The sequence below is a fragment of the Nilaparvata lugens genome, chromosome 5 (assembly GCF_014356525.2).
Source record: "Nilaparvata lugens isolate BPH chromosome 5, ASM1435652v1, whole genome shotgun sequence".
In the NCBI taxonomy this organism is placed as follows: Eukaryota; Metazoa; Arthropoda; class Insecta; order Hemiptera; family Delphacidae; genus Nilaparvata; species Nilaparvata lugens.
This window is the reverse complement of record NC_052508.1, coordinates 2,003,885-2,029,556: the sequence shown is the minus strand read 5'-3', so window position 1 is coordinate 2,029,556 and position 25,672 is coordinate 2,003,885. Positions and strand designations below refer to the sequence as shown.

At 35.4% G+C, this 25,672-nt stretch overlaps 2 protein-coding genes across 5 annotated transcripts in view; one reads left to right on the top strand and one right to left on the bottom strand.

Annotated features, from left to right (window-relative positions):
* The window catches only part of LOC111051765 (tyrosine-protein phosphatase Lar-like), a 560,641-nt gene that overhangs the window by 141,390 nt on the left and 393,579 nt on the right, over nucleotides 1-25,672 (top strand). The gene's annotated exons all lie outside the window — the stretch shown is intronic.
* LOC111060407 (retrovirus-related Pol polyprotein from type-1 retrotransposable element R2) lies at nucleotides 3,678-4,967 on the bottom strand. Its single transcript, XM_022348067.2, has one exon. It carries the CDS (start codon nucleotides 4,965-4,967, stop codon nucleotides 3,678-3,680), a length of 1,290 nt encoding a protein of 429 aa, XP_022203759.2.

Here is a 25,672-nt window from a genome sequence, read left to right as displayed (position 1 = left end):
TTTTGCGTTGGGAGTGCGAAGTGAAAGAGGGAAATAGTACTTGTAGGTATGTAGCAGGAGGGGTGAGTGAGAAAGTGAGTAGGAGAGAAATTTAATTGAAGCTCGCCAAACCAACACCAACTATTCATGTGGCACTTTCCAGTAGCGACTTTCCGCGACCTGCAATTTCCATTAACGACGAGCGAGTGGGTTGGAGGAGTGAGTGAGGAGGCGACTGTGTCATCATTCATAAGCGCCACAACTTAAATCGTTCGGCGTTGTTTGTTTAGGCTGATGTAGTAGGCTCATGGCTCATGGCTCATGGATGCGTGTGCCATATAGCACCAGTGGTAGTCTCATCATTTTCAGATGACACCGGTGGAGCGCAGTTCCAGAATAATCTTTGCCGCCGCCGCTGAAATTAAAAACAAATAACGATGTTCAGTTAACAGAATAGTTTCGTGCTACATCAAAGTGGAGCGTATCGTTTATTCATTTTCAACCAAGTTGAATAACAATTCTGGAATGTTATTTGTACTGGCTGATGTATGTGACACTGAAATGTGTTTACAGAGTGATTCTGCTTCGTAGAATTATGAATATTTCTGTAAATATAGAACGAATATCATATTCAGCATTTCAGAACTTTCTGTTATTCTAGGAATAAAAAGTACATCATGCTAATTTATCATTCTATTCTACTTTGAACCATAAAGTGAGTAAATATTATTATTTGATTGAATTTAAATTTATTATGATTATTTCTGTCATCTCTGTTTGAACATTACATTCATACCTTATCATCTAATAATATTATACATTTCATCTATTTTTCCAACGATGATGAAAATACATAATCATGAAATAATTCGTAATGAAAAAAAGACTTACAGACCCTACCATTCACGATATTTGATTGAAAATTTGTTCAAAAAAGGTTTTGTTTCGTCAGCACTTTCAAGCTCAGATATCAAACTACCATAATACTGGAATTACCCATTTCAATACAGAAGATTCTATATTATATGAGTATTGAACTACCAAAGTGTACTAGATGTAAAGTAAATAGCGATGTTCAGTTAAAAGAATAGACATTATAGAAGATTAGAAGAGTTGAAACACAATAATTTCAACCCTTGTTTCATAAGCACTTTCAAGCATAGATATCTAACAACCATATCACTAAATTATTCAGTACAAAACAGCAGAGTGTACACTGTATAGTGTTAATATTAGTGTTAAATTAACAAATTATAGTAAATTCATAGCAAGTCATAAGAATTGAAACACAATACATAAATCAAGTACCCTTCTATTTCATCACAGCACAACTAAATCCAACTCTTCAAGAACCATTTTCAAGAACCATAAGTGTAAACACAATACATTATATCAAATACACTTCTATTCTACCTGGTTATATTATCCATTGTTTTTTAATACATTCAGTAGTCCTAAAAATAAACGTGAAGTCATAAGAGGTTTCTAAATTGCCTAGTTCATTTTCAATGGCCTCAGAACTATTTATTGTACTAGCCCTTTCCTTTATCAATTTGGTTTTGAGGAGAAAATTAGAAATAGGTTTTTATCATAATTCATAATCATGCATCATGATTTTATTGCATCGGAATCAATTCAAAAAGTGTGCATTAAAAACATTATGACTGAAATCTAGAGAGGGCTGAGAAATAGAAATCCAACTGTTAATTAGAATAGATATGAACTTTATTATTCTAATTTGATTATATCTGTGATTATTGTGTGAATTTTATGTATGACAATAATATTGTCAATGCTATTCTAAAATGGCCTATAACATGTATAATAACTGATTATGATTATAATATTAATTTCTTCTATCATCAGAATACAGACGCAACTGGCAAGTCATACATAATTATCCATAAGAATAGTTCGTATCAAAATTACCCTTGAAAACCACAGTATAATTTTCAATTTTGCACCTCGTTATATTTTCCAATTGAATGTCGTAATCATCAAATCATTATTGTGATTCTATCGCTGAGGTTTACTGGAGTTACCACTTCTCCAGAATCAATCGATCAGATCCAAGTGAATAGGGGGATTGAGTTGATGCTGTTGTGAGAGGGGGGGGGGTTACCACTCGTACTACTCCAGCGCCGTGTAACAGCATCACTAATAATCGAATGACATGACAGTAATGAAATCACTCATCACATGTACCCGGCACACATCAAATACCTCATGTCAACTACATTATAATTCTGTTTGTCGTAGATGCGCTATCTAGACATCATCGTAGTTAACGCTTGTTCAAGGTTATCGGGCACCCAGTTACAGTGAGAGGATGAGCTAATATAATGGACCGACATAATTATTTATTCCGGAGGATGTCTCAGTCACGTCTGGAAATGCTAGTTGCCTTCGCCAAATGCCATATCTAATCGGGTCAAGCCTCTATGCACTACGTGCATTGGTGCTTATCAATTAGTAGAGGTGATCACTCGAGTAATCGATGTAGGCTATATCTATCACTGTCTATATATCTGTACGTCACTGTATCCCTTCATTTCTGTATCTCTATTACTGAAGACCGGCTCAGATGAACACTGCTGCTCTCATATATATGTGCAACAACTCACACTAATTTCGACCGCTTTTGATATTGTTCTGTGTGGACGGGAGTTCATGTACTATTGATGGATACAACAACTCTGTTTTGTTTCAATGCACGTTTTGTGCTAAATTGTGCAACAGCGTTCATTCTCGACGACAAAGGATGATTGTGTCACTCAAAACACATGTTCTTTGTTGTAATACATTTATATGATATCGCTCAAACAAATTCTATCGCGGGTTTTTGTCACTAATCTGTTGTCATTGATGTTTTCGACTCATTATTAATCGTGGTATGTTGACATGAATTTCAGAGAGCACATTCATTAAAGCGTTTTTTCTATAATATAAAACTGATGCTTGGGATTAGAAAGAGCAAGATGACCTGGAACAATCTATTTTATTTTCAAGCATTAAATTAAAGGTAAGTTCATTTTCAACATATCTCATCCATGATTGATTATCTGAAAATAGAGAAGAGATCTGTGCCGTGCTATGAATTTAGAAAGTTAATTTTGAATTTAGAATTTAGAAGCACACACAATATAACTTAATAAAAGGGATGCTTGATAAACATACCTAGTGCTAGAGAACGGGAAACCAGAAATGACAAGAGAGACAACGAAATAGAGAGAAGGTATCAACTATATTGTCACCTCTTACAGTTAAATTCAACAATTAATAAAACAAAGAAGTTACATCATGAAAACCGAAAATAAAATTACTAAATTTAGAAAGTTATCGATGATATAGATAATTCGGTAATAACCTACTCTGTATGCTCTACATTTGAAAACGTTTTAGATTGAATCATAAGAAGCTTAAAGGACTCTAATTTCAAAAGAGCAATCATTGAAAATTATCATAGATATGTCTCAGAAGTTAATCATAAATGACAATTAATATTTTAAGAAAAGATCCACATAAAATTCATAAAATTCTTAGAACATTAAATTTAGAACACACTTGGAAACTGTAAAACACTATCAAAACATTATCAAATATTAATCTTCTTCTTTCTCTCTGCCCCGGTGTGCCTCACAGCGTCGGGGTAGCCTCGGACAACCGCCTCCAGGTGTCGCGATCCGCAGCCAGCCTCCTCATCTGCCCCACAGTCTTCCTCTCTCCTCTCCCAATCTTCTAATGTGTTCATCATACGAGTACCGGGGACGTCCTCTCTTCCGTCTGCCTCCTACAACCACATTTGCGTACTGTTTCACCTTCCTCTCATCGTCCATCCTCTGTACGTGACCCCAATATCCTAATTGCTTTCTGTCGATAACTTCTTTTACATCTTTCATTCCAATTTCCTCCCTGATGCGGTCACTCCTTACTCTGTCTCTCAACGTCCTCCCAGCCGTTCTTCTATGGCACTTCATTGCCACTGCCCTTACTCTACTCATATGCTGTGTCTTCATGGGCCAACTTTCCACCGCATACAGAACTATAGGCTCTATTATACTTTTATAGACCCTATTCTTCACCATAGTACCCACTTCTTTTTTCCCGAAAATACAGTCTTTGGTACCATAGTAAGCCCGGCTAGCCTTGTTGATTCTGTTTCTCAGTTCTTCATCCAGTTTTCCATCTTCATTTATAATGGTGCCAAGGTACTCGTATGATTTTACTTGTTCCATCTGCCGCCCCTCCACTTCCATTATCACTCTCTCACCTTCAGTTCCATTCACCACCATCACCTTGCTCTTATTGATATTCAGTTCCATACCTTTTCTCTTGATCTCTTCATTCCATTCGATTACAGCTGCTTTTAGTTTCCTTTCCGAGTCAGCAATCAGAACTATATCGTCCGCGAACAGTAGAGCTTGAGCGAAAATGGGCCTTAAATTCCAGTGTCCGACTGTCATTCTCCCCGTTCTTCGTTTGCAGATTTTATGGATTTCATCCATTACCATGGTGAATAATAGTGGACTCAAGCTGTCCCCCTGTTTTATCCCCCTTCTCATTTGCAGAGGTCCTGATATCTGTCCACACGTTCTAACCACTGCAGTGACATTATTGAAGACACTTTTAATAGCACGCTGTAATTTTTGTGGCACATTCTTAGCAGCCAATGTCTCCCATAAGGCTTCTTTTGATACTGTATCAAATGCGGCTCTCAGGTCCAGGAACGCCAGATATACTTGCTTGCCTTTTTCAATAGATTTTGAGCAGATCGATCTTATTGAGAAGATGTGGTCTTGCGTCTGCCTGCCAGGCCTAAATGCACACTGTTCCTCCTCTAGCTGTTCTTCCACCACACTTCGCAGTCTTTTCTCTAATATTCGAGTGTACACTTTACATACCACTGAAGATAAGCAAACTGCTCGGTAGTTTTCACAATCAGTGGTATTTCCTTTTTGTGGAGTGGAACTATAATATTTTGTTCCCATTCTTTTGGAATTGTACCTTGTTCCCAAACCTGCTGCAATAACTCAGTGAGTCTATCTAAGAGACATTCACCCCCTTTCTTCAAATATTCAGCTTGAATATTATCAATTCCTGCTGCTTTCCCATTCTTTAACCTTTGAACAGCCTCCCTCACCTCATCCTTTGTTATTCCAGCATCCATCTGATGTACTTCATGAGCATTGTCATCCAACTCCAAATTCACTTCTTGCACCACCCTATCTTCATTGAACTTGTCTTCAAAAAATCTTCTCCATGTTTCAAGCACATCTTGAGTGGTTGTCACCAGCTGACCTTCCTTATTCTTAATAGACCTTGCCTGCTTTCCAAACTTTCCTCGCAGACTTTTGCAAACTGTCCAAAATTTTTCACATTATTTCTATAGTTTTCATCTATTTCTTTCCCAAACTCCTCCCATGCCTTCTTCTTTGAATCTTTGACAGCCCTCTTTGCTTGATTCCTGCACTCTATGTATTTCAGCCAATCTTCATTTCTTCCAGACCCAGTGTATCTTCGGAAAGCCTTCTTTTTGTCCTTGACCTTCTGTTTAACTTCCTCTGACCACCATTTCGTCCTTCTTTTGAATTGCCCCACTTTTCTTTGGCCACAAACTTTATTTGCTGCTTTCAATAATGTTTCTTTGATACTTTTCCATTGAAACTCAATATTATTTATTCGGTACTCTTATCTAATATACAGTTATTGATAAGTAAGCTTTATCGCTCGGTCGCTAACTATTCCTTTAGCAAATTCTTTCATTTTAAAAGGTAATCACAATTTTTCTCTCTCTTCATGAGATCTATTTGAAAGATTCATCACACTAATAACATAATCAAAATATAATATTTCAATAACATATTAATAATTTCAATGTAAAAGACAATAATTACAATATTTGGTTAAATCTTACAACTGAACCAAGAAGAATTTTCTTGGAAAAACTCTTTAAATCTTTTATTTAAAACATACACTTGTTTTTTGGGATTCTACCCTGTAATTCATTCTAAATCTATCAAGTATCACATTTCAATTCATATTTTCAATAAACTAATGTGTACTCAATACTTCATAGGTTACCAAAAAGGATCAGAAGCTCATAATGAATTTATTTATTTCAACAACCCTTCGACCACTTTAACAACATATTCGATAACAGCATGTAGTATAGACTGAATAATATTAAAACAAGAACTAATTGAAACTCATCATAATCGATTCAATGTTTACCGATCCTTATGTAGGACGTACATGATGATTGTGGGAAAATAATTGATACATCGGAACTTATTATAATTCACTCAAACATTTTCTACCAATACCTACGTGGGACGTAGTTTCATCCACCATGATGCGTGGGAAAATAACGTTCAAATAGTTTCGGTATAATTATTTGCAAAATTCAATCTGACCAACGTTATGTGGCATTGCTATGGTGCCTGAATGAAAGTAATTTCGCGGTATGCATTTCATGGTTTTGCGTTGGGAGTGCGAAGTGAAAGAGGGAAATAGTACTTGTAGGTATGTAGCAGGAGGGGCGAGTGAGAAAGTGAGTAGGAGAGAAATTTAATTGAAGCTCGCCAAACCAACACCAACTATTCATGTGGCACTTTCCAGTAGCGACTTTCCGCGACCTGCAATTTCCATTAACGACGAGCGAGTGGGTTGGAGGAGTGAGTGAGGAGGCGACTGTGTCATCATTCATAAGCGCCACAACTTAAATCGTTCGGCGTTGTTTGTTTAGGCTGATGTAGTAGGCTCATGGCTCATGGCTCATGGATGCGTGTGCCATATAGCACCAGTGGTAGTCTCATCATTTTCAGATGACACCGGTGGAGCGCAGTTCCAGAATAATCTTTGCCGCCGCCGCTGAAATTAAAAACAAATAACGATGTTCAGTTAACAGAATAGTTTCGTGCTACATCAAAGTGGAGCGTATCGTTTATTCATTTTCAACCAAGTTGAATAACAATTCTGGAATGTTATTTGTACTGGCTGATGTATGTGACACTGAAATGTGTTTACAGAGTGATTCTGCTTCGTAGAATTATGAATATTTCTGTAAATATAGAACGAATATCATATTCAGCATTTCAGAACTTTCTGTTATTCTAGGAATAAAAAGTACATCATACTAATTTATCATTCTATTCTACTTTGAACCATAAAGTGAGTAAATATTATTATTTGATTGAATTTAAATTTATTATTTTAATATTATGATTATTTCTGTCATCTCTGTTTGAACATTACATTCATACCTTATCATCTAATAATATTATACATTTCATCTATTTTTCCAACGATGATGAAAATACATAATCATGAAATAATTCGTAATGAAAAAAAGACTTACAGACCCTACTATTCACGATATTTGATTGAAAATTTGTTCAAAAAAGGTTTTGTTTCGTCAGCACTTCCAAGCTCAGATATCAAACTACCATAATACTGGAATTACCCATTTCAATACAGAAGATTCTATATTATATGAGTATTGAACTACCAAAGTGTACTAGATGTAAAGTAAATAGCGATGTTCAGTTAAAAGAATAGACATTATAGAAGATTAGAAGAGTTGAAACACAATAATTTCAACCCTTGTTTCATAAGCACTTTCAAGCATAGATATCTAACAACCATATCACTAAATTATTCAGTACAAAACAGCAGAGTGTACACTGTATAGTGTTAATATTAGTGTTAAATTAACAAATTAAAGTAAATTCATAGCAAGTCATAAGAATTGAAACACAATACATAAATCAAGTACCCTTCTATTTCATCACAGCACAACTAAATCCAACTCTTCAAGAACCATTTTCAAGAACCATAAGTGTAAACACAATACATTATATCAAATACACTTCTATCCTACCTGGTTATATTATCCATTGTTTTTTAATACATTCAGTAGTCCTAAAAATAAACGTGAAGTCATAAGAGGTTTCTAAATTGCCTAGTTCATTTTCAATGGCCTCAGAACTATTTATTGTACTAGCCCTTTCCTTTATCAATTTGGTTTTGAGGAGAAAATTAGAAATAGGTTTTTATCATAATTCATAATCATGCATCATGATTTTATTGCATCGGAATCAATTCAAAAAGTGTGCATTAAAAACATTATGACTGAAATCTAGAGAGGGCTGAGAAATAGAAATCCAACTGTTAATTAGAATAGATATGAACTTTATTATTCTAATTTGATTATATCTGTGATTATTGTGTGAATTTTATGTATGACAATAATATTGTCAATGCTATTCTAAAATGGCCTATAACATGTATAATAACTGATTATGATTATAATATTAATTTCTTCTATCATCAGAATACAGACGCATCTGGCAAGTCATACATAATTATCCATAAGAATAGTTCGTATCAAAATTACCCTTGAAAACCACAGTATAATTTTCAATTTTGCACCTCGTTATATTTTCCAATTGAATGTCGTAATCATCAAATCATTATTGTGATTCTATCGCTGAGGTTTACTGGAGTTACCACTTCTCCAGAATCAATCGATCAGATCCAAGTGAATAGAGGGATTGAGTTGATGCTGTTGTGAGAGGGGGGGGGTTACCACTCGTACTACTCCAGCGCCGTGTAACAGCATCACTAATAATCGAATGACATGACAGTAATGAAATCACTCATCACATGTACCCGGCACACATCAAATACCTCATGTCAACTACATTATAATTCTGTTTGTCGTAGATGCGCTATCTAGACATCATCGTAGTTAACGCTTGTTCAAGGTTATCGGGCACCCAGTTACAGTGAGAGGATGAGCTAATATAATGGACCGACATAATTATTTATTCCGGAGGATGTCTCAGTCACGTCTGGAAATGCTAGTTGCCTTCGCCAAATGCCATATCTAATCGGGTCAAGCCTCTATGCACTACGTGCATTGGTGCTTATCAATTAGTAGAGGTGATCACTCGAGTAATCGATGTAGGCTATATCTATCACTGTCTATATATCTGTACGTCACTGTATCCCCTCATTTCTGTATCTCTATTACTGAAGACCGGCTCAGATGAACACTGCTGCTCTCATATATATGTGCAACAACTCACACTAATTTCGACCGCTTTTGATATTGTTCTGTGTGGACGGGAGTTCATGTACTATTGATGGATACAACAACTCTGTTTTGTTTCAATGCACGTTTTGTGCTAAATTGTGCAACAGCGTTCATTCTCGACGACAAAGGATGATTGTGTCACTCAAAACACATGTTCTTTGTTGTAATACATTTATATGATATCGCTCAAACAAATTCTATCGCGGGTTTTTGTCACTAATCTGTTGTCATTGATGTTTTTCGACTCATTATTAATCGTGGTATGTTGACATGAATTTCAGAGAGCACATTCATTAAAGCGTTTTTTCTATAATATAAAACTGATGCTAGGGATTAGAAAGAGCAAGATGACCTGGAACAATCTATTTTATTTTCAAGCATTAAATTAAAGGTAAGTTTATTTTCAACATATCTCATCCATGATTGATTATCTGAAAATAGAGAAGAGATCATTCGGACGAAAATGATTATTCAGCATCAAAGTAATAAGATTCCTATAATCTTTTCAATCCACATACAAATTCAACTACTGTTACTGTCTAGCCAGAAGATACTCTCAAATTCTTTCATGATGATTATCACAATAAATATATTCCATCATCATCAAGTTTTATTAACTTGTTTCACTATTGCTCATTCAGAACATCAATATTTTCGTATTCCAATATGAACAAAATCAATATATCAGAGACTTAGTATGTGATTTATAATCGTCTATGTCTACAACATGAGTGGAATTGATTGGTGAAAACGTCCACACCAGTATCAGCTAATTACATCAAGCCTACACTTGAGCGTTACATTACATCAGCCCTAAAAACTCAATGAATTTCCAGAATACAATGTGTGGAGTTCAGTATGAAATTCATATTTCACTATCACCCATCTGAACAATATAATTAATTACCTGCAAAAGAAGGACTATTCAACTACTACTTTACTTTTACTGTGATATCAATGAAGGAGTATCTACAAATATTCACAGTACCTGTATTACTGTATTGAAATCAACATACAAAACGTGAAGAATGAGTTTCAACCGATACTTGACTAGTTAAAGCTACTAGATAAGTAATTATCTAGTAAAATTGACTAGTAAGCATTAGAAAAATAATATATGGAATTCGTGAACACAGTCAACTGGGAGTGGATCATTGATCGTTCAAATCTCTGCCTAACAACATTAATTTGCGACTCCAGTTGTTCAAGTGGATACTTCCGCATTCGGATCGGAGTTGTCAGTTAGGCATGTGACTAAATACACACACGCGCAGGGAAAGAGAGTGAGACAACTATTGTCAGGCCATCGTTAGAGAGAGTGTGTGAGAGAGACAACTATTGTTAGGCCAGCGTTAGAGTGAAAGAAGAGAGAGCTGACTATTGTTAGGCCGGCGTTAGTCAGTAATTAAACAGGGAAGTTTGAAGTGAAGTGGGAATCCGTGAGACAAGTCACTAACTAACGCCAACAGGAAATAATTATTTGTGACCGGAAACAAGGTGAATCTAGTCGCCGGAAAGCGATGCGAATCCCTAATAGAACAAACCACACGGTGACACTTCTCACAATCGTTCTTTTTCATCCATTTTCCACTCTTCATCTCTTTTTATCGTCAACTTTGTTCATGAAACATACTTTTTAATCATTTCCTATTATATCACCTTCAAAACAACACATATGATGAACTTGTCCATGTTTTCAGCTCTTCTGGATTTGTTCTATTTTATCTTCCTGGTTCTATTATTCGTTTTTGGATTATGTATTTTCACCACACCACCTAATTTTCTCAACTCCATGTTGAGAAAACATTTTTAATCGAATCGGTTATTCTTTTTTCTCAATCGCTTGGTTCGCTCTTGAACTTCCTCAAAGCTCCTTGTCTCTGAGTTCTACACCTTCATCCTATTCATTGATCAATTCTCACATACTTCATACAAATCTTATTTTAACTTTTATTGACTGGGCTATTCCAATTCTACTCTAGGGTTATCAACTTATCAGTTGACAAGTTCCATTTCAACTCATCTACGTCATCCTACACAAATTTTCTCTTTGTCTTTTTTCAAGGTTTAGAACGTTCTCTTCTTATATCTTTTTTCTCTAATCTCCTATCTTTCTTCTTCCAGATTTGCGTTACCTCTCAAACTTAGTTTATTCTTGAAATCATCTCTCTCACCAACCTCTTACTCATTTTCTTGCCTTGTTCTACTGAGTAGGCTATTTATTTTTTAATAAATTTATTGCTTCGTTTTCTGTGCAAAAGTTCACTTGATAAAAAGTTCGCCTCCATCTTGATAATGTGATCCTCCTCTTTGAAATGCATTCCCTTCCTATACTCCCTATTATTCTCTTTCTACTACTTTTCCTAAATTATATATTTTCCCTGTTCATGGATAATTTCTAAGAACATTCTCACTCAACAATAAACTTATCATGATATCGGATATTTTTCAATAACTCATGACATTAAAAATTCCTCTTTCCATGTTGATCAAACTGTGATCTCGTTAACCTGTGCCTGATCACTTCATTGTACTGGAAGCGCAATAATAATACACAGTAATGATGTGTACTTGTAATGCAAATTTTCCTGTATTATTGGCTTTTCTCTCATGAATTCCTTTAAAGCTCTTTGCTCCTTGTCTCTGAGTTCTGCAGCTTCATCCTATTCACTTTTCAATTCTCACATACTTATCATTCTTTTGAATGAAAAAGACTGAGAAATTGTCAAAAACCACAGATTTATTGATACTTAGAAAGAACGGTCTTTCTAAGTATCAATAAATCTGTGGTTTTTGACAATTTCTTAGTCTTTTTCATTCAATATGAATAATTACAACAATATCAAATTAATATTGATAGCTTTAGGATATCAACTTCTCAACTACACAAAAAGTTATCATTCTTTGTTATTCTAACTTTTACTGACTGAGCTATTCTTATTCCAATCTTCTCTACTATAGGGTTCTAGGCTCTAGAAAGCACTCAATAACTGCTACAAAACACAACCCTTTCTCTTCCTCTTCCTCTTTCTCTATACTCTATCTTTTTCTCTAATCTCTCATATTTCCTTATTCCTTCACCTTATTATCTTCACCTACATTCCCCACTCTTTTTTATCTTAATTTTAATTCTTGATTCTCTCTGTCTTCTTTTATAGCGTTTCTTTCCGCCATTCTATGGCTGGACAGTGCAGAGGTTGTCCAATAATACGGTTCTCTCAGAACGCGTTATTTCTATGGTGGATTCACGTTTATATGTCAGCACTGGTTAAATGGTGAAATAGTGTCGGCTCTTGCAGCAGCTGTAGCACGCGTCATAGGACATTCACTTTGAACTGTCAGCATTAGTTGAATGAGAAGTGTAAGTGATATTTAACAAAGAATGCTGACAGTTTGGAGTGAATCTCACTTGGGGACCTTTTGAGAATTGCTGTGTAGCTCACGTTCGGCTGGCTGCTGCTGCTGCTTGTGTCGACGTTGCTTTTACTCACTTCAGTTTATCAGCCCCCAACACCCCTACCCTCTCACCGCTGCCAGCCCCACCCCATCAACAAATACACTCACCAATGTGTGACCGGACAACACATTACAGCACAAGTGTTGCTTCAAGTGTTGGATACAAACTGCTTTCTGACATTAATTGCTTGTCGTGAAGGTTGAGACTCACATTTTTGGATTCACTTTGTGAATCCACTCTAGGTATAGCTATTGGATTTCGAAATTTAGTATGGGAGAAATTTTTGGCGAATGCCTGTTGATTCATTCCGTGTTTTGTAGTTTTTGTCAATAAGTGAATGAATTCCCATCTCCAACGAATTGAAAAATGTTACAATCATTATTAGACAAAATCCAAATTTGCCTTTTCAATGTTTTCCTATTTAATTTTAAAGTTATATATAACCGACACCGACACGTCAGGACAGGACATAATTCACTATGACAGTATTAGAGGAGGCTATGGTTTTTAACTGCACGAGGTCTACTGTTCAGAGAACTAGTAGTAGTAGTCCAAGAAATAGTATACATGGTTCATGGGAATTGTGGAAACATCTTGAAATTTCTTCAGCTAATATCCAAGGCTATTTTGACAGTGGGTGTAATTAGATCTCATTCAAACTGAAAATTCTAATTTTCTGTAACTTCTAATCTTTGACTGCCAAAGAATGTCACAGGAATATCTAGCAGTTTCCATAATTTACACCAACTCTGAATATTCAGGAGCAATTGGGTGGATTCTATTCCTCATCAATTTCAATCTTGATCCAAATACAATGAATAGAACTGGAGTGATTTCGGTTTGAACCTTATCCTCGGAATTTGCTGTGTAAATTTATTGAGTTACTTCCCAATAAAACAAAAAACTATTTCGAATGGTGACAACTCTACCCGTTCTCTTTTAATTTATTTTCTCTTTGAAAAACTCTGGAGGAACTTTTGAGAGGCTACCTCAACAACTTTTGAGAGGCTACGTAACAACATTTTTTTTTCATTTTTTCGAATCTCAATCGTACATTCCATCACAGGTGAAGGTGTTTGCAAATAGTCAATACAGTGCTGAAACCTTGATGAAATATCAAAGTTTCTGAAGGATAAGGAAATCCAAGATATACTGATAATATTAGTGTGCAGAGAACGGAAGTTTGAAATATTGTGCAGAAAACGGAAATTATGGCCCTACAATGATACATCGAGTAAGAGTAGAAGTAGAGTATCTTCAAGACACATATTTTCTAGATCTAATTGGTTTTAGCTGCTATTTCATTACAGTGATGTATGAGAGTTAAAAAGGAGAGAGAAGATGTGGAAGAAATGAGCAGGAGAGAAAAGATGTGGAAGAAAAATACGATGGAAAAAGCGAAGAAATGTGGAGAGGGCTTATGGACGACGGAATTTTGTGCAGCAGCTCCTGTCGGTGAGGAAGCAAGTAGCCGTTAGGGGTTTTTGTAATGGAGGCTATGACTTATAGAGCAAAAAACGATTTCAAACGACATGTTCTCGCTCACATCCAACTACACGTTTGCCAACCTCAATTTGTTTCGCCTTTTTCCAACCCTTAAACCCCCAACCCTTGCTTACCGGTTGCGTCAGGTTAGGTTTAGCAGGATAAGACCACACCTGGCTCTGGCCTGGACACCACATGTCATCTCACAGATTTCCAATGAAATACGAGCATTACTTCCCAGATTTGCTCGACGATAATCGGAAATTATTGAACCCACGTGAATGAAAGGTTGAACAATTTCAAACTGATAACAAATATTCAGTTTGATAACAAATGTATTTAAGTATGTGAGATTCTCAATCCTTTGCGCACAGCGATGAAAACCCTTGTGTTTTTCATTTTATAGATTGGCATCTAATCCTTATATTATATCATAATATTGGAAGATACTCCAGAAGCTGCTAAATTACAAGATATTCATTTATAATATTTGGATAGCCCAAATTACAAACGAGAGCAGAGGACTGTCGATAAATTTAAAGAGCAAAATATTGAATGATAATATGCTGGAATAAAGAGAGCAATAATTAATAGATTGAATGTAGTAAGTGATATTTTCAGCATTAAATTTATACCAGAAGTGACTTATTTGGTTACTCACCAGCAAGTAGTTTTCTTCAAATACTAAATACCAACTTACTCCAGGAATTGGAATTAGGTTTGTGGCAGGACAAGACGGAGTCGGGAAAAGGTGTTGGCCTCTCTTGTACATCTGCTACCCCTATCCGATGTATGTTAATTCTGGCATCAATTTAATTACTGATCAGTCCGAAAATTGCTTGGAAGATAACTTTACTATATTGACTATTACTTTACACTGCTGTACAATTCGAAGTCCGATCGCACTAGTTGAATACTTCAATATATATATATATATATATTCACAAATAACAAGGAAAAACTGTACTTTTCCCCAACTTGGGACAGTTAATATATCGATAATAATTTTAACACAACGACGAACGTGTAAAAATTGAATTTCAACGGCAACAATCGAAAAAACAACAACGATCCTGCTTTTTCACCGTCCGATCCGAGCTGACAAATTCAACTGACGATTATGCGATAGAATAATCTAAATACTAACTTATCCGCTAGGGCGCAGCAGCTGCCGGCCTCGCCACTACAAACCGCTAAACTTAAAACTAATTTAAAACTAGACTTAATCTAAATACGCTAAAGGGCGTCACCAATATTCAATGACAATCTTTTTAAATTGGACCGAATTAAGTGCGGTTTGTATCAAATCAAAGATTGACTCTCCTATATGTGCAGGTTGAATTTTCATTTTGAAAAAAGCTTCATTATAATGTGGAATGAGGCTCCAACTAGTCATAATACATTTTCAATAATCAATTAAAATATATCCAAACTAAATTGATTTTTCTCTAATAAAGAGATGCAACACAAATTTCTAGAATTTCTAATTGTTTAATTCATTATCATCACCCATAACTGTTACCTATAATATAGGTCATGATTTAAATTATAGATAATAACTTGATTGGATATTGTCATGGATGTTAACCCACCAATACTACTGATTTCTTAGATTTTCATTTCTGGCATTTGCAAAACTTTTCTCTCTTAAATGAGTCAATAATGGCTTGTTTTTATTGATAATTGATTGCTCAAGTTTTATTTTTATTGCTCCAACCGAATTCTGAAAACATAGCAAAGCTATAACTTCGAAATTGGATGTAGTATTACTCTAATACGTACTCGATAATTCTAGATATTCGAGTAGTACTTCACTTTCAAGTGGGGATACTTTATAGTATTCCCTTTCTATGGGGATAGTTTGTTACATTCTGTTTTTTATTGGAAAGTTGTTTCATTTTGCAATCTTAGAAATGTCGAAGCAAGGTACAACAAAAACTTCATCAGAGAAAAATCGTGGAAAGAATCGACGAATGTAGAAAGCAACAGAACTGGGGCTGAATGTTTTCCAAATATCGCAGAAGTTAAGTTGAGGGCCACAATAGCTGAATAGCTGCTGTACGACGTATCATGTTGCACAATGTGAACGCGTTTAGCCAAAGTTTTCGGTGGAGCAAGGAAAACTAATAAAAAGTTCACAAGTGAGTGAAATCGACAACAGTTTTGCCCTTTGGCAGCGCAGTTCGGCTTGTAATGACCTGACAAGTGTATGGCAAAGTTTTCTGCGACTCTTCTAAGCTAATGACAAAACTTGTGCAAGTTGGCTGCTGCCGCTACAATCTGATACATCTTCCAATGAGGTGAGCAGTCCGATTCAATTCTTCTCCAAGTAGGCTAATTGTATTTCATTAATTATAAATCGTATTTCACTTATAAGAATAATTCTCATTCTGTAAACCCATCTCTGAATGAATATGGTAAAGTTATCTGGTAAAATCATGGATGTGAGTAGTTAGAATATGCTTTCAATACCTTATATTTCCATGCATCTTTGAAAACTACAGTGGAATTCTCAGATACAGTTTACTCTAATGTACAGCTAAGATTGATATAATTATTATAATTTCCACAAATATATGCTAATATAATAAATATTGAATTTTTTTATTGAAAGTAGATACAGTGGGTGGTAATGAATACAAATTTATATAATGATTGATTACGATTTTTTCTGCAATGAAATTGCTGGTTCTTTGCAAATTGACTGAAGACAACAAATCATTTGAAACAATCATTATCATGACAATCTGATTAGAGATTTCAAAAATATGTTCCTTCTCACACGAATAAATAGATAAACATCGTATTCAAATATTTGCAAGTTGAATTCCAATCATCAATGAAGAGTAGAAAATTTTCTCATAGCCTAAATATTTTCATACATACTGTTCAATCGTAGAAGAAGTTTACTAAACAAATCGAAAATCAACAGAAGTAATTAACTATATCCTATTTATCTATAATACTGTTGTTAATTAACTATATCCTATTCATCTATAATACTGTTGATAATATTCAATTAATATTACAATTACTATATTGATCTATTCCATCACTGGAACAGAAACATAAATTCAGCAGTCTAATTTTTATCATTTCTAATAATAGTACTCCCTGGGATATTTCCAGTAGAAGGAATGAACTTTCCGTAGTTTCATGTGTGGGTTATTTAGTGCCATTTCTCAAATGCTCGAGAATTGGAAATGCGAGCTGTTGGGAATAATTCAAAGGTCGGAAGACGCACGGAATCTCTTGGGTTACAAAACTCATCATTAATGACTGCTCCAGTTTTCTGTTTGAGTTACACGTGTATCACATACTAGGGAAACTTGTGTTACTCGTGTAGTCCGAGTTCTGTCTAGTTAGCTGGAAGGTTATCAACACATCAATTAGGAGTTTGATTCAAAATAACTTTGCATTTCACATTCGTTGCTCTACTGACTAGAGATGAGAGATTTAGCAATTTTTAAAGTGGAATATAGACTTGATCTAACTATCATATTTGAAACCTATTCTGAATCTATCTACTGGTTTCAGACAACTGGAAACAACTATCATATTTTGTGCTGCCCTACTTTGGAGAACGTAAAAACCACCTAGCCAATCTAAAATCAATATAAATTTGATAAATTCACTTTCCAATGCTTCCCCATTGTCTCATATTATCATGAAATTGTCATTACAAATACCTATAATATCTATGGTGTACCTTTGTTAGGTGAATACATAGAGGAAGCAATCATTATTTCATGCAATTATCATCGATATTAATCTACTGAATTTGATCTCATAAGTCACTGCCAACAAATTGAATTTCTCATTCTTCGAAAGCTAATTACTACTTCTCTCTCACGAATATTAGTTTCTCGCTTTGTTCAACACATTGCCTCTACCAATCATTCTCTTTTATCAATCGGACTTCCCCGCCTTTTTTCACCTTCTCAGCAGCTTTTTTCTTTCGTATTTCCCAGTCGTTTTTTTTGCAATCCTTCTTCCTTGGACTTCGTCACTGTATTTTTGCAGCAGACCCACTCAAAGGGACAAGTTCGTAGAAATCCCTTTATAACGAAGCGCACCGATCGATTTCCCCTTCCCGAGTTCAGTTTCAGCGAAGAAGCTCCAATTCGCCCGTATCCAATGATTGTTTCGTTTTAATTATTTTCCTTCTCCCTCCGCCCCACAACTTCGTTCATCTAATCCCTCGTTCTCTTCCTGTTCAGCCCTTCACAATGGAGGAAGATGAATGGCGTCAAATAATTACTTTAAAACGCAATAATACAAAAAAAGTCGAGAAAATGTTGTAATACAGCTGAATGAACTTGATTATTGAATGTCAAGCACTTTGTGATTTATTGAATTTGCTAAATAAAACATTGGCAGTCGTCTTGTTTCCTAATTATTTTGAAATAAACAACTTTATTTCTGCATCTCGAAAAATTAAAGCAGTTAAACTGATTATTGATAGCAGAAATGTGGATGTTTGTCTCCTTTAGCGATAATTATTTCATATTCACTTGACTTCGCATTTGTGAGATACCTATCAAGAATTATTATGGATAAGGTTCCAACAAGATACGTTGTATCCAAAATATTCGTTTCCAAAAACTCATGATTAGTGAGAGCGTATTTTACGTGTCGATGACATCATTTCTTTGGGTCATTTGAATGGAGTGATTCCAACAGAGTGACTTGCATTCTGGGTTCAGAAGGCAAGACTAGATTTCTTATTTCAATATATTGATGACCATATACGTCCAACGTTTAATTGGGTTAACATAAAGATATGGCCCCATTTATAAACCAATTCCGAGCTCAAACCAACAGCTGGTCAATCTCCGTTTAAACTGGGATGGTGCATAATGGTCGAAGGCCTATATGCAGATACTCGGTTTAAACCAACGTACCTAGAATGTATCCTAGGTACATTGGTTTGAACAGCGAAATGTCAGCTGTCCATTTTAACCCTGTATGCAAAACATTTCCAAATTTGGGAAAGGAACAGTTTTGGGCTTTAAGCCTGTTGTTCCTTTCCCAATCATTCATAGTTGAGAATGGTATTGTATGTATTAATGTATGAATAAATGAATGATATTATGATAAATACAACCATATCTACAAGTAAACGTGGTTCAGCATTGAACGTAGTGTAAGAATATGGCCCTGAGCACATAATTCAATAGAATTTCATCATAAGACAAAACATATTTCTGTGATGTGTTCAAACCTAAAATTTTGTTTTAGAAATGTCGCTGGAATATCAGGACTCCTCCCACTCAGGAACAAGAAGCTCGCAATAATATTTTTATATCACAAGAAGACATGATTGAAGAATTAACAGCATGTTATTACATGATATTATGCAAATAAAATAACCTTGTTATGATGAGGGAGTTGTGTAGAAGGATATTCTGAGAGGTAGAGTTTAAATTCAACCAAAATGATAATTCATCACCGAGAAACGCCTACAATCTTCATTATTTTGGTAGAGTTCCATTTGAAAGTTGATTCTTAGAATCTAGAGCAACAGTGGAAAGCGGGCTTGGCCTAGTGAGCCCTTGAGGCAAGAATTTCAATTGTAATTAAAAATGTATGACAAGTGCGTGTGTGTGTGGGTTGGTGAGGGTGTATATAGAATGGAGAACATCATTTGCAAGCGTTGTGAAAAGCTAGGATTACGAGCATATTGCTGCTACGACTATGTGCTATGTGACAGTGTATATATATATTTGTGTATGTGTGTGCTTGCTGGATGGTTCCATTTTCGACTGCTATTAATTATTTTAATTTTGTCTGTGGTGGTGGTGTGCAATACCCACAGCTGGCTTGTTCAAACAGTGCAACTTTATACCCATCCACCCCAGTCGACTCTACCCTCTCACTTATTTATTTTCCCATCCTCACACCCCGTTACAACTTTTTTCTTCGTTTGATTCTCTTTTCCTTCTCTTCTTGGAATCATTTAATTTATTCTGTCCTTTCTGATTCTCTTTGTCAATTACTTGTATCTGATTCGGAAGCATCCTTTTTCTCCTCTCATCTTTCATCTCCCATCTCTATCATTTTACTTTTGTTTCACACACTTTTCCGATTTCATTTCCATCCTGTTTACTTATTTGTTCTTCATTATCTCTTCTTCTCTTCTCTTTCCCTCTCTCACTCTCTCTCTCCTTTTTCTGTTTACGTCCTTCTCACGTTTTATCTTTCCTTTTTTCTTTTCCTTTCGTCTTCTCTTCCTTCATCTTGCTCCTTTACTCTCTTTGGTTTCTCAGTCACTTCTTTCTCATCTCTAACTATTTAATTCTGTTTACTTCTCTACATCAGAAAATACTTGCATTGTTTCTTTCTCTCAATCTTCATTTTCCTCTTTCTTTTCCTCTACCTCTTTCTCTTTCCTCTCTCATCCATAATCCGTCCTTTCGTTTTCATTCTCCCCTCATCACTATTTATCTTATAGTTATCATATTGTTTATCTTCATTATTATTGTTATATATTGTTATCTTCACAATCATATTGTTTCTCTCTCTCACTCTCCCTCTTCCTCATTTCTCTTTTTCTTCCTTTTTCTCTTTTCTCTCTCACCGTCATCTCTCATTCCATCATTTTAATTTCATTTTCCCCTCATTATCATGTTCATTTTCATACATATTCTTCAATATTGCTCCACATTCTCTTTCTCATTTCCTTTCCCTCTCACATTCTTATTTATTCTCTCATTTTCCCAAATTCTTCCAAAAACCTTGCATCTCTTTTTTCTGTCATTTCCATCCTTCATCGAGCAATGCTGCAAGTTCAAACATCAGAAGAATTGTGCTTCTGCTACTGTGCGTTAGTGGTTGCCAATGTTTTAGTGTCACTTCCCAAACTCCACTCAGGTTTATTTCCTCTCTCTCACTCACTCTCTCTCTCTCTCTCTCTAATTCTCTTTCTGTCTTTTTCTCCTTTTTCCTCGTCTCATCCTCTCCCTGTTTTCACTTGATTTTCCTCTTCTCTCTATTTCTTTTCCTTCTCTCTCGAGCGCCGTTCTCCTTCTCCTCTCTGCAATACTAGCCGCAATATTTCATACTGGGTGCATAGCAGACTGCTCCACGCTCCGCTTCGTCCTCATTAATCTCTCTCAAAACTTGATTTCCAACGATAAATAAGCAAAAATCATCGTTCAACAACCAACCTCCTCATTCTCCCCAATCTCCCCAGCAACAGGGCCCGTAATACCCGATTAGCGCTAATGAGATAAATTATTATCATTGTTAAATGCAGATTCCATGCAGATAAATTGCAACATTCTTCAATATTCCTACAATCTGCGTCGTTCATTTTTCTCTGAGCACGACTCCATGGTGTGGAATTTGGAATTTCTCAGTCTGACCTAAATAGGTGGAATGACTGAATATGAATTACTTCATACTAATACATATTCGGAAACTCTACGAAATAGTATAAAATAGATTACATCTCATTTTTTCATAATTCAATGATCAACTGGATGATTTTGCAACCGATCATGAGTGGATGTTCACAATAGATGCGTTAACTTACGTCAATTCACTAGTCACGATAATGATCTATCCAAAACCACAAATCTTATTGATGAGAACACAAAGATGTCAACTATCACAAATTTTATTATTCGAAGAAAACACGATGATCACTGAAGATGACACCATAGAAGTGCAATCATGTTTGTTATTTTCAAAATAAATGATATTATTTGTGATAGCTGAATACATGTTTTTGTTTGCATCGTCGTCTTCTATAGGCGTAGTAATACCTGTTCCGCCTTCAAACATTCTCCACCTTTTTCTTGGTCTCCCACCTTTATTTCCATTATGAACAAAACTATTCACTACATCTCATCAAACACTGTGTTAAAATCTTCGCTTTATCAAATATTCAACTATTATTATGCACACTCCATTTTTCTGTTATTGACAATGCAAAAGAGATCAAACCGCGTTTATTCATGATAAAATTTTCTTGAAAATTGAAAACACTTTTACCAACCGTTGTGCTATAAATAGAAAAATTGTTTTTAGTGGTTGTGAATATTGCACACTCCATTTTACTTTCCTTGCCCTATCACCATAGGTAAGGAAAGTATTGCTTTCCGAAAAAAATTAAGGTACCCCAATTTCCAAATTTCTATACGTTTCAAGGTCCCCTGAGTCCAAAAGAGTGATTTTTGGGTATTGGTCTGTATGTGTTTGTGTGTGTGTGTGTATGAGTGTATGTGTGTCTGTGTACACGATATCTCATCTCCCAATTAACGGAATGACTTGAAATTTGGAACTTAAGGTCCTTACACTATAATAATCCGACAGGAACAATTTCGATCAAATGCAATTCAAGATGGCGGCTAAAATGACGAAAATGTTGTCAAAAACAGGGTTTTTCGCGACTTTCTCTAGAACGGCTCCAACAATTTTGATCAAATTCATACCTAAAATAGTCATTGATAAGCTCTATCAACTGCCACAAGTCCCATATTTGCAAAAAATCTAGAAGCTCCGCCCCATCTATGCAAAGTTTCATTTTAGATTCACGATTATCAGGAATCAGATACAATTGAAACAAGAAATTTCAAGTGGAAAAGATTGAGCATGAAAATCTCTTGAATTAATGTCCAGTAACATTTCCACCTAAAATTGAAAATGAGCTCGAAATTCGAGAAAATGTGATTATCCAATTGCAAACTGTTGGCAACTGTTGATTCTATTAAAATAATCATTCACTATGAAGAGATAGCATACTTCGTGTGTCTATAGCGTTATTGTCCTGTCAACAGCTGGTTGAGATCTTTGAATAGTAGACTTGTGATGTGCGGGAACACTAGCTTCAGGTGATCTTTTTTCATAACGGCAAGGAAAGTTGTGTGAGTGCACCACACCAGATTTTTTTGTTATTGACAATACATTACCAATATGAAAAAATACAAAAGAAACACTGTAATTTATTGTATTCTAAAAATAGAATTCTTGTCTTTAGTTGTGAATGTTGCAAAATCTATGAAAATGGTTTGAAAGTTGAAGAATGTTCAAAAAATTCCTTTGAAATGTTAAATGGGTTCTCCATGAGCATTCTTTCAACTCGTGATTTGAGCTTTATTCAGACCTCTAGCACTCACAGGCAGTCTATTGAAAACTTTAATTAATAAGATTCCATAATCACTTGAAGTTTTAAGCCTGTGAAGAATGACAATCAAATGACCAAAGTACGTTGTATTTTATGAATATTGTAAAATATTGCTTTTTTAGGATCATAAAATCCATTAGCGTCAAGTAAAAATGAAAAAAAAATCGAAAAAGTATGATAGAGAATCAAATTAATGTTGAGTGCTTGTACTTTTTTCTTGTGATGAATTAGATCGCAATCAGAGCTGCGCTATTTGTCTGGCAACGGAAATGAATAAATTGAAGCTGCAATTGTTGAATGTTGACGGAGCCCCGTTTACACAGAGCAGGCGCATCATTCATCTAGACAATATTAATTTTCTAATAATGAGAATGTTTTTACATTGAATATTAGGCGACTCAGCCAGATTGAAACGCTATGTTGGAATAGGGATATTATTCGAGTTTTGAGCGCAGTGTGCCATCGAAGAGCGGGAGGAAATGGAAGCGGCGATAAGGGATGAGAAAGGGAAAGATAAGGGAAAAGGCAAGGCCGCGGTGAGGAAGAAGGTTGACTGGGAAGAAATTGGATTTTGCTGGGAAAACCGTCCCTTAAAAAGAGCTTAGTCCTAGCTAAGCGATGTCAGCATCCTTCCTTCTTACACTTGCACTGCACCCTACCATCACTCATCACTCCTCGTCTTTCATTTTATCATTTCTCCTTTTTCAACCTTTTCGTCGTTCTACCATTATCCAACTTCTCAATACATAAAATATTCTATTTTTTCCTCGTTCCCTATAGTTATACTATTTTTCATTTTAAAATAGAAGAGATTTCGTTTCCTCTGTGCTCTTTTTATTCTTCAGTTTTCTATTACTCTACGCTTTCTTAGAGTCCCTTTCTCCAAAAATATTTATTTATTCTTCTCCGTCTACTACATTTTGTCAAGCTATATTATTTCCAATTATTTCCCATTTCTTTGTATTCTTCATGTATATTTTGTCTTTCTAAATGTAGTTTAGAAATGTTGTCTTGGTGTATAGGTCTTTATGTATTTCATGTTTTCATAATTTTATCATCTGGCTTTTTCTCCACGTCTTTCTTTGTATTCTATTCCTCTTCCCTTTCCTTCATTCTCCAACTAGATGGCTTTCCCATTCTTCTTCATTCAATTCTGTATGTCTTATGTTTCTCCGACCTCTCTTTCGTTGTTTTTCTTCCATCTCCATTCTTATTTTCTCACTTTGTTTTTCTTCTCCACTTCTTATCTCTTCTGTATTATTTTTTTTATCATCTTCATATACTATTACTTCTTCTTCTTCTTCTTCTTCTTCTTCTTCTTCTTCTTCTTCCTCTTCTTCTTTCTTCTTCTTCTTCCTCTTCTTCTTCTTCTTCTTCTCCTTCTTTTTCCTCTTTCCCTCAACTCCTTATTTTTTCCTCCTTCTCATGTTCGTCTATTTCTTATTTTTCTTTTTTTCTCTTTTTTCCCCTTCTTCTCCATCTTCCTCTTCCGCTTCCTATCTGATTTACTCTTCTTCTCTTTCCCCTCTCTTAACTCTTTTCTCCTCTGCTATATTTGTTGCATCTGTATTCCACCTTCTTTGCTTTTCATCTTAATCTCACACCTCTTTGATTCTGTTCCCTTCCTCCTGTTTCTTATCCTTTTGCCTCCTACCTGCCTTCCTTGTTCATCGTCTTTCCATTTTTGTCTTCTCCCTGGGTTTTCCTACAGGTTTTTACCCTTCACTCACTCCTTGATTCTTATCTACTTCCTTTTGAAGCGTTTTTCTGGCAGCCCCCCCCCCTTCACCACCCAATCCAATCAGGTTACGTAGCAACATCAAACATTCAAGCGGCGTAAAGGCTTGACTTGTTCCCGTCTTCTTTTCTGCATGTTGTGATACCTCTTTCTCATTGTTATGCTCCAACTATTCGACGACGACATCGTTTCCACCCCTTGTCAACATGTTGTGTCAGCTATCAGCACTCAGCTTAGTATCGTTTTCAATATCGCAACTCAGTCAATCGTTAGCACTATCACGATTTGAACAATATCTTTTACCGAGAGATCATACAAAATACTTACAGGGATCTCTGAAAAAATACGATTGAAATATATCTATATATATATATATATATATATATATAAAAGCGAAATGGCACTCACTCACTGACTGACTGACTCACTCACTCACTCGCAGAACTGAAAATCTACCGGACCAAAAACGTTCAAATTTGGTAGGTATGTTCAGTTGGCCCTTTAGAGGCACACTAAGAAATCTTTTGGCGATATTTTAACTCTAAGGGTGGTTTTTAAGGGTTCAAAGTTCTTTTAGCATGTATATTCTTCTTATTCCAATATCTTAAAATTATAATTGAAATGTCCATACCATATGTTAATATAGAACTATAATCTAGAGAGAGTACCTCTTCGAAACAGTTGTTCTGGTAACTAAATTAAAAATTTTCTCAGGTTAAGTTCTCATTAAGTTGAGTTGACTTTTGTTAGGTTGGCACCAAGTTGAAGATTGAAATGCATTTATCC

Coding starts and splice junctions, on each gene's coding strand:
- LOC111060407 (XM_022348067.2), bottom strand. CDS start 4,967: ATGGGAACAAAATATTATAGTTCCACTCCACAAAAAGGAAATACCACT.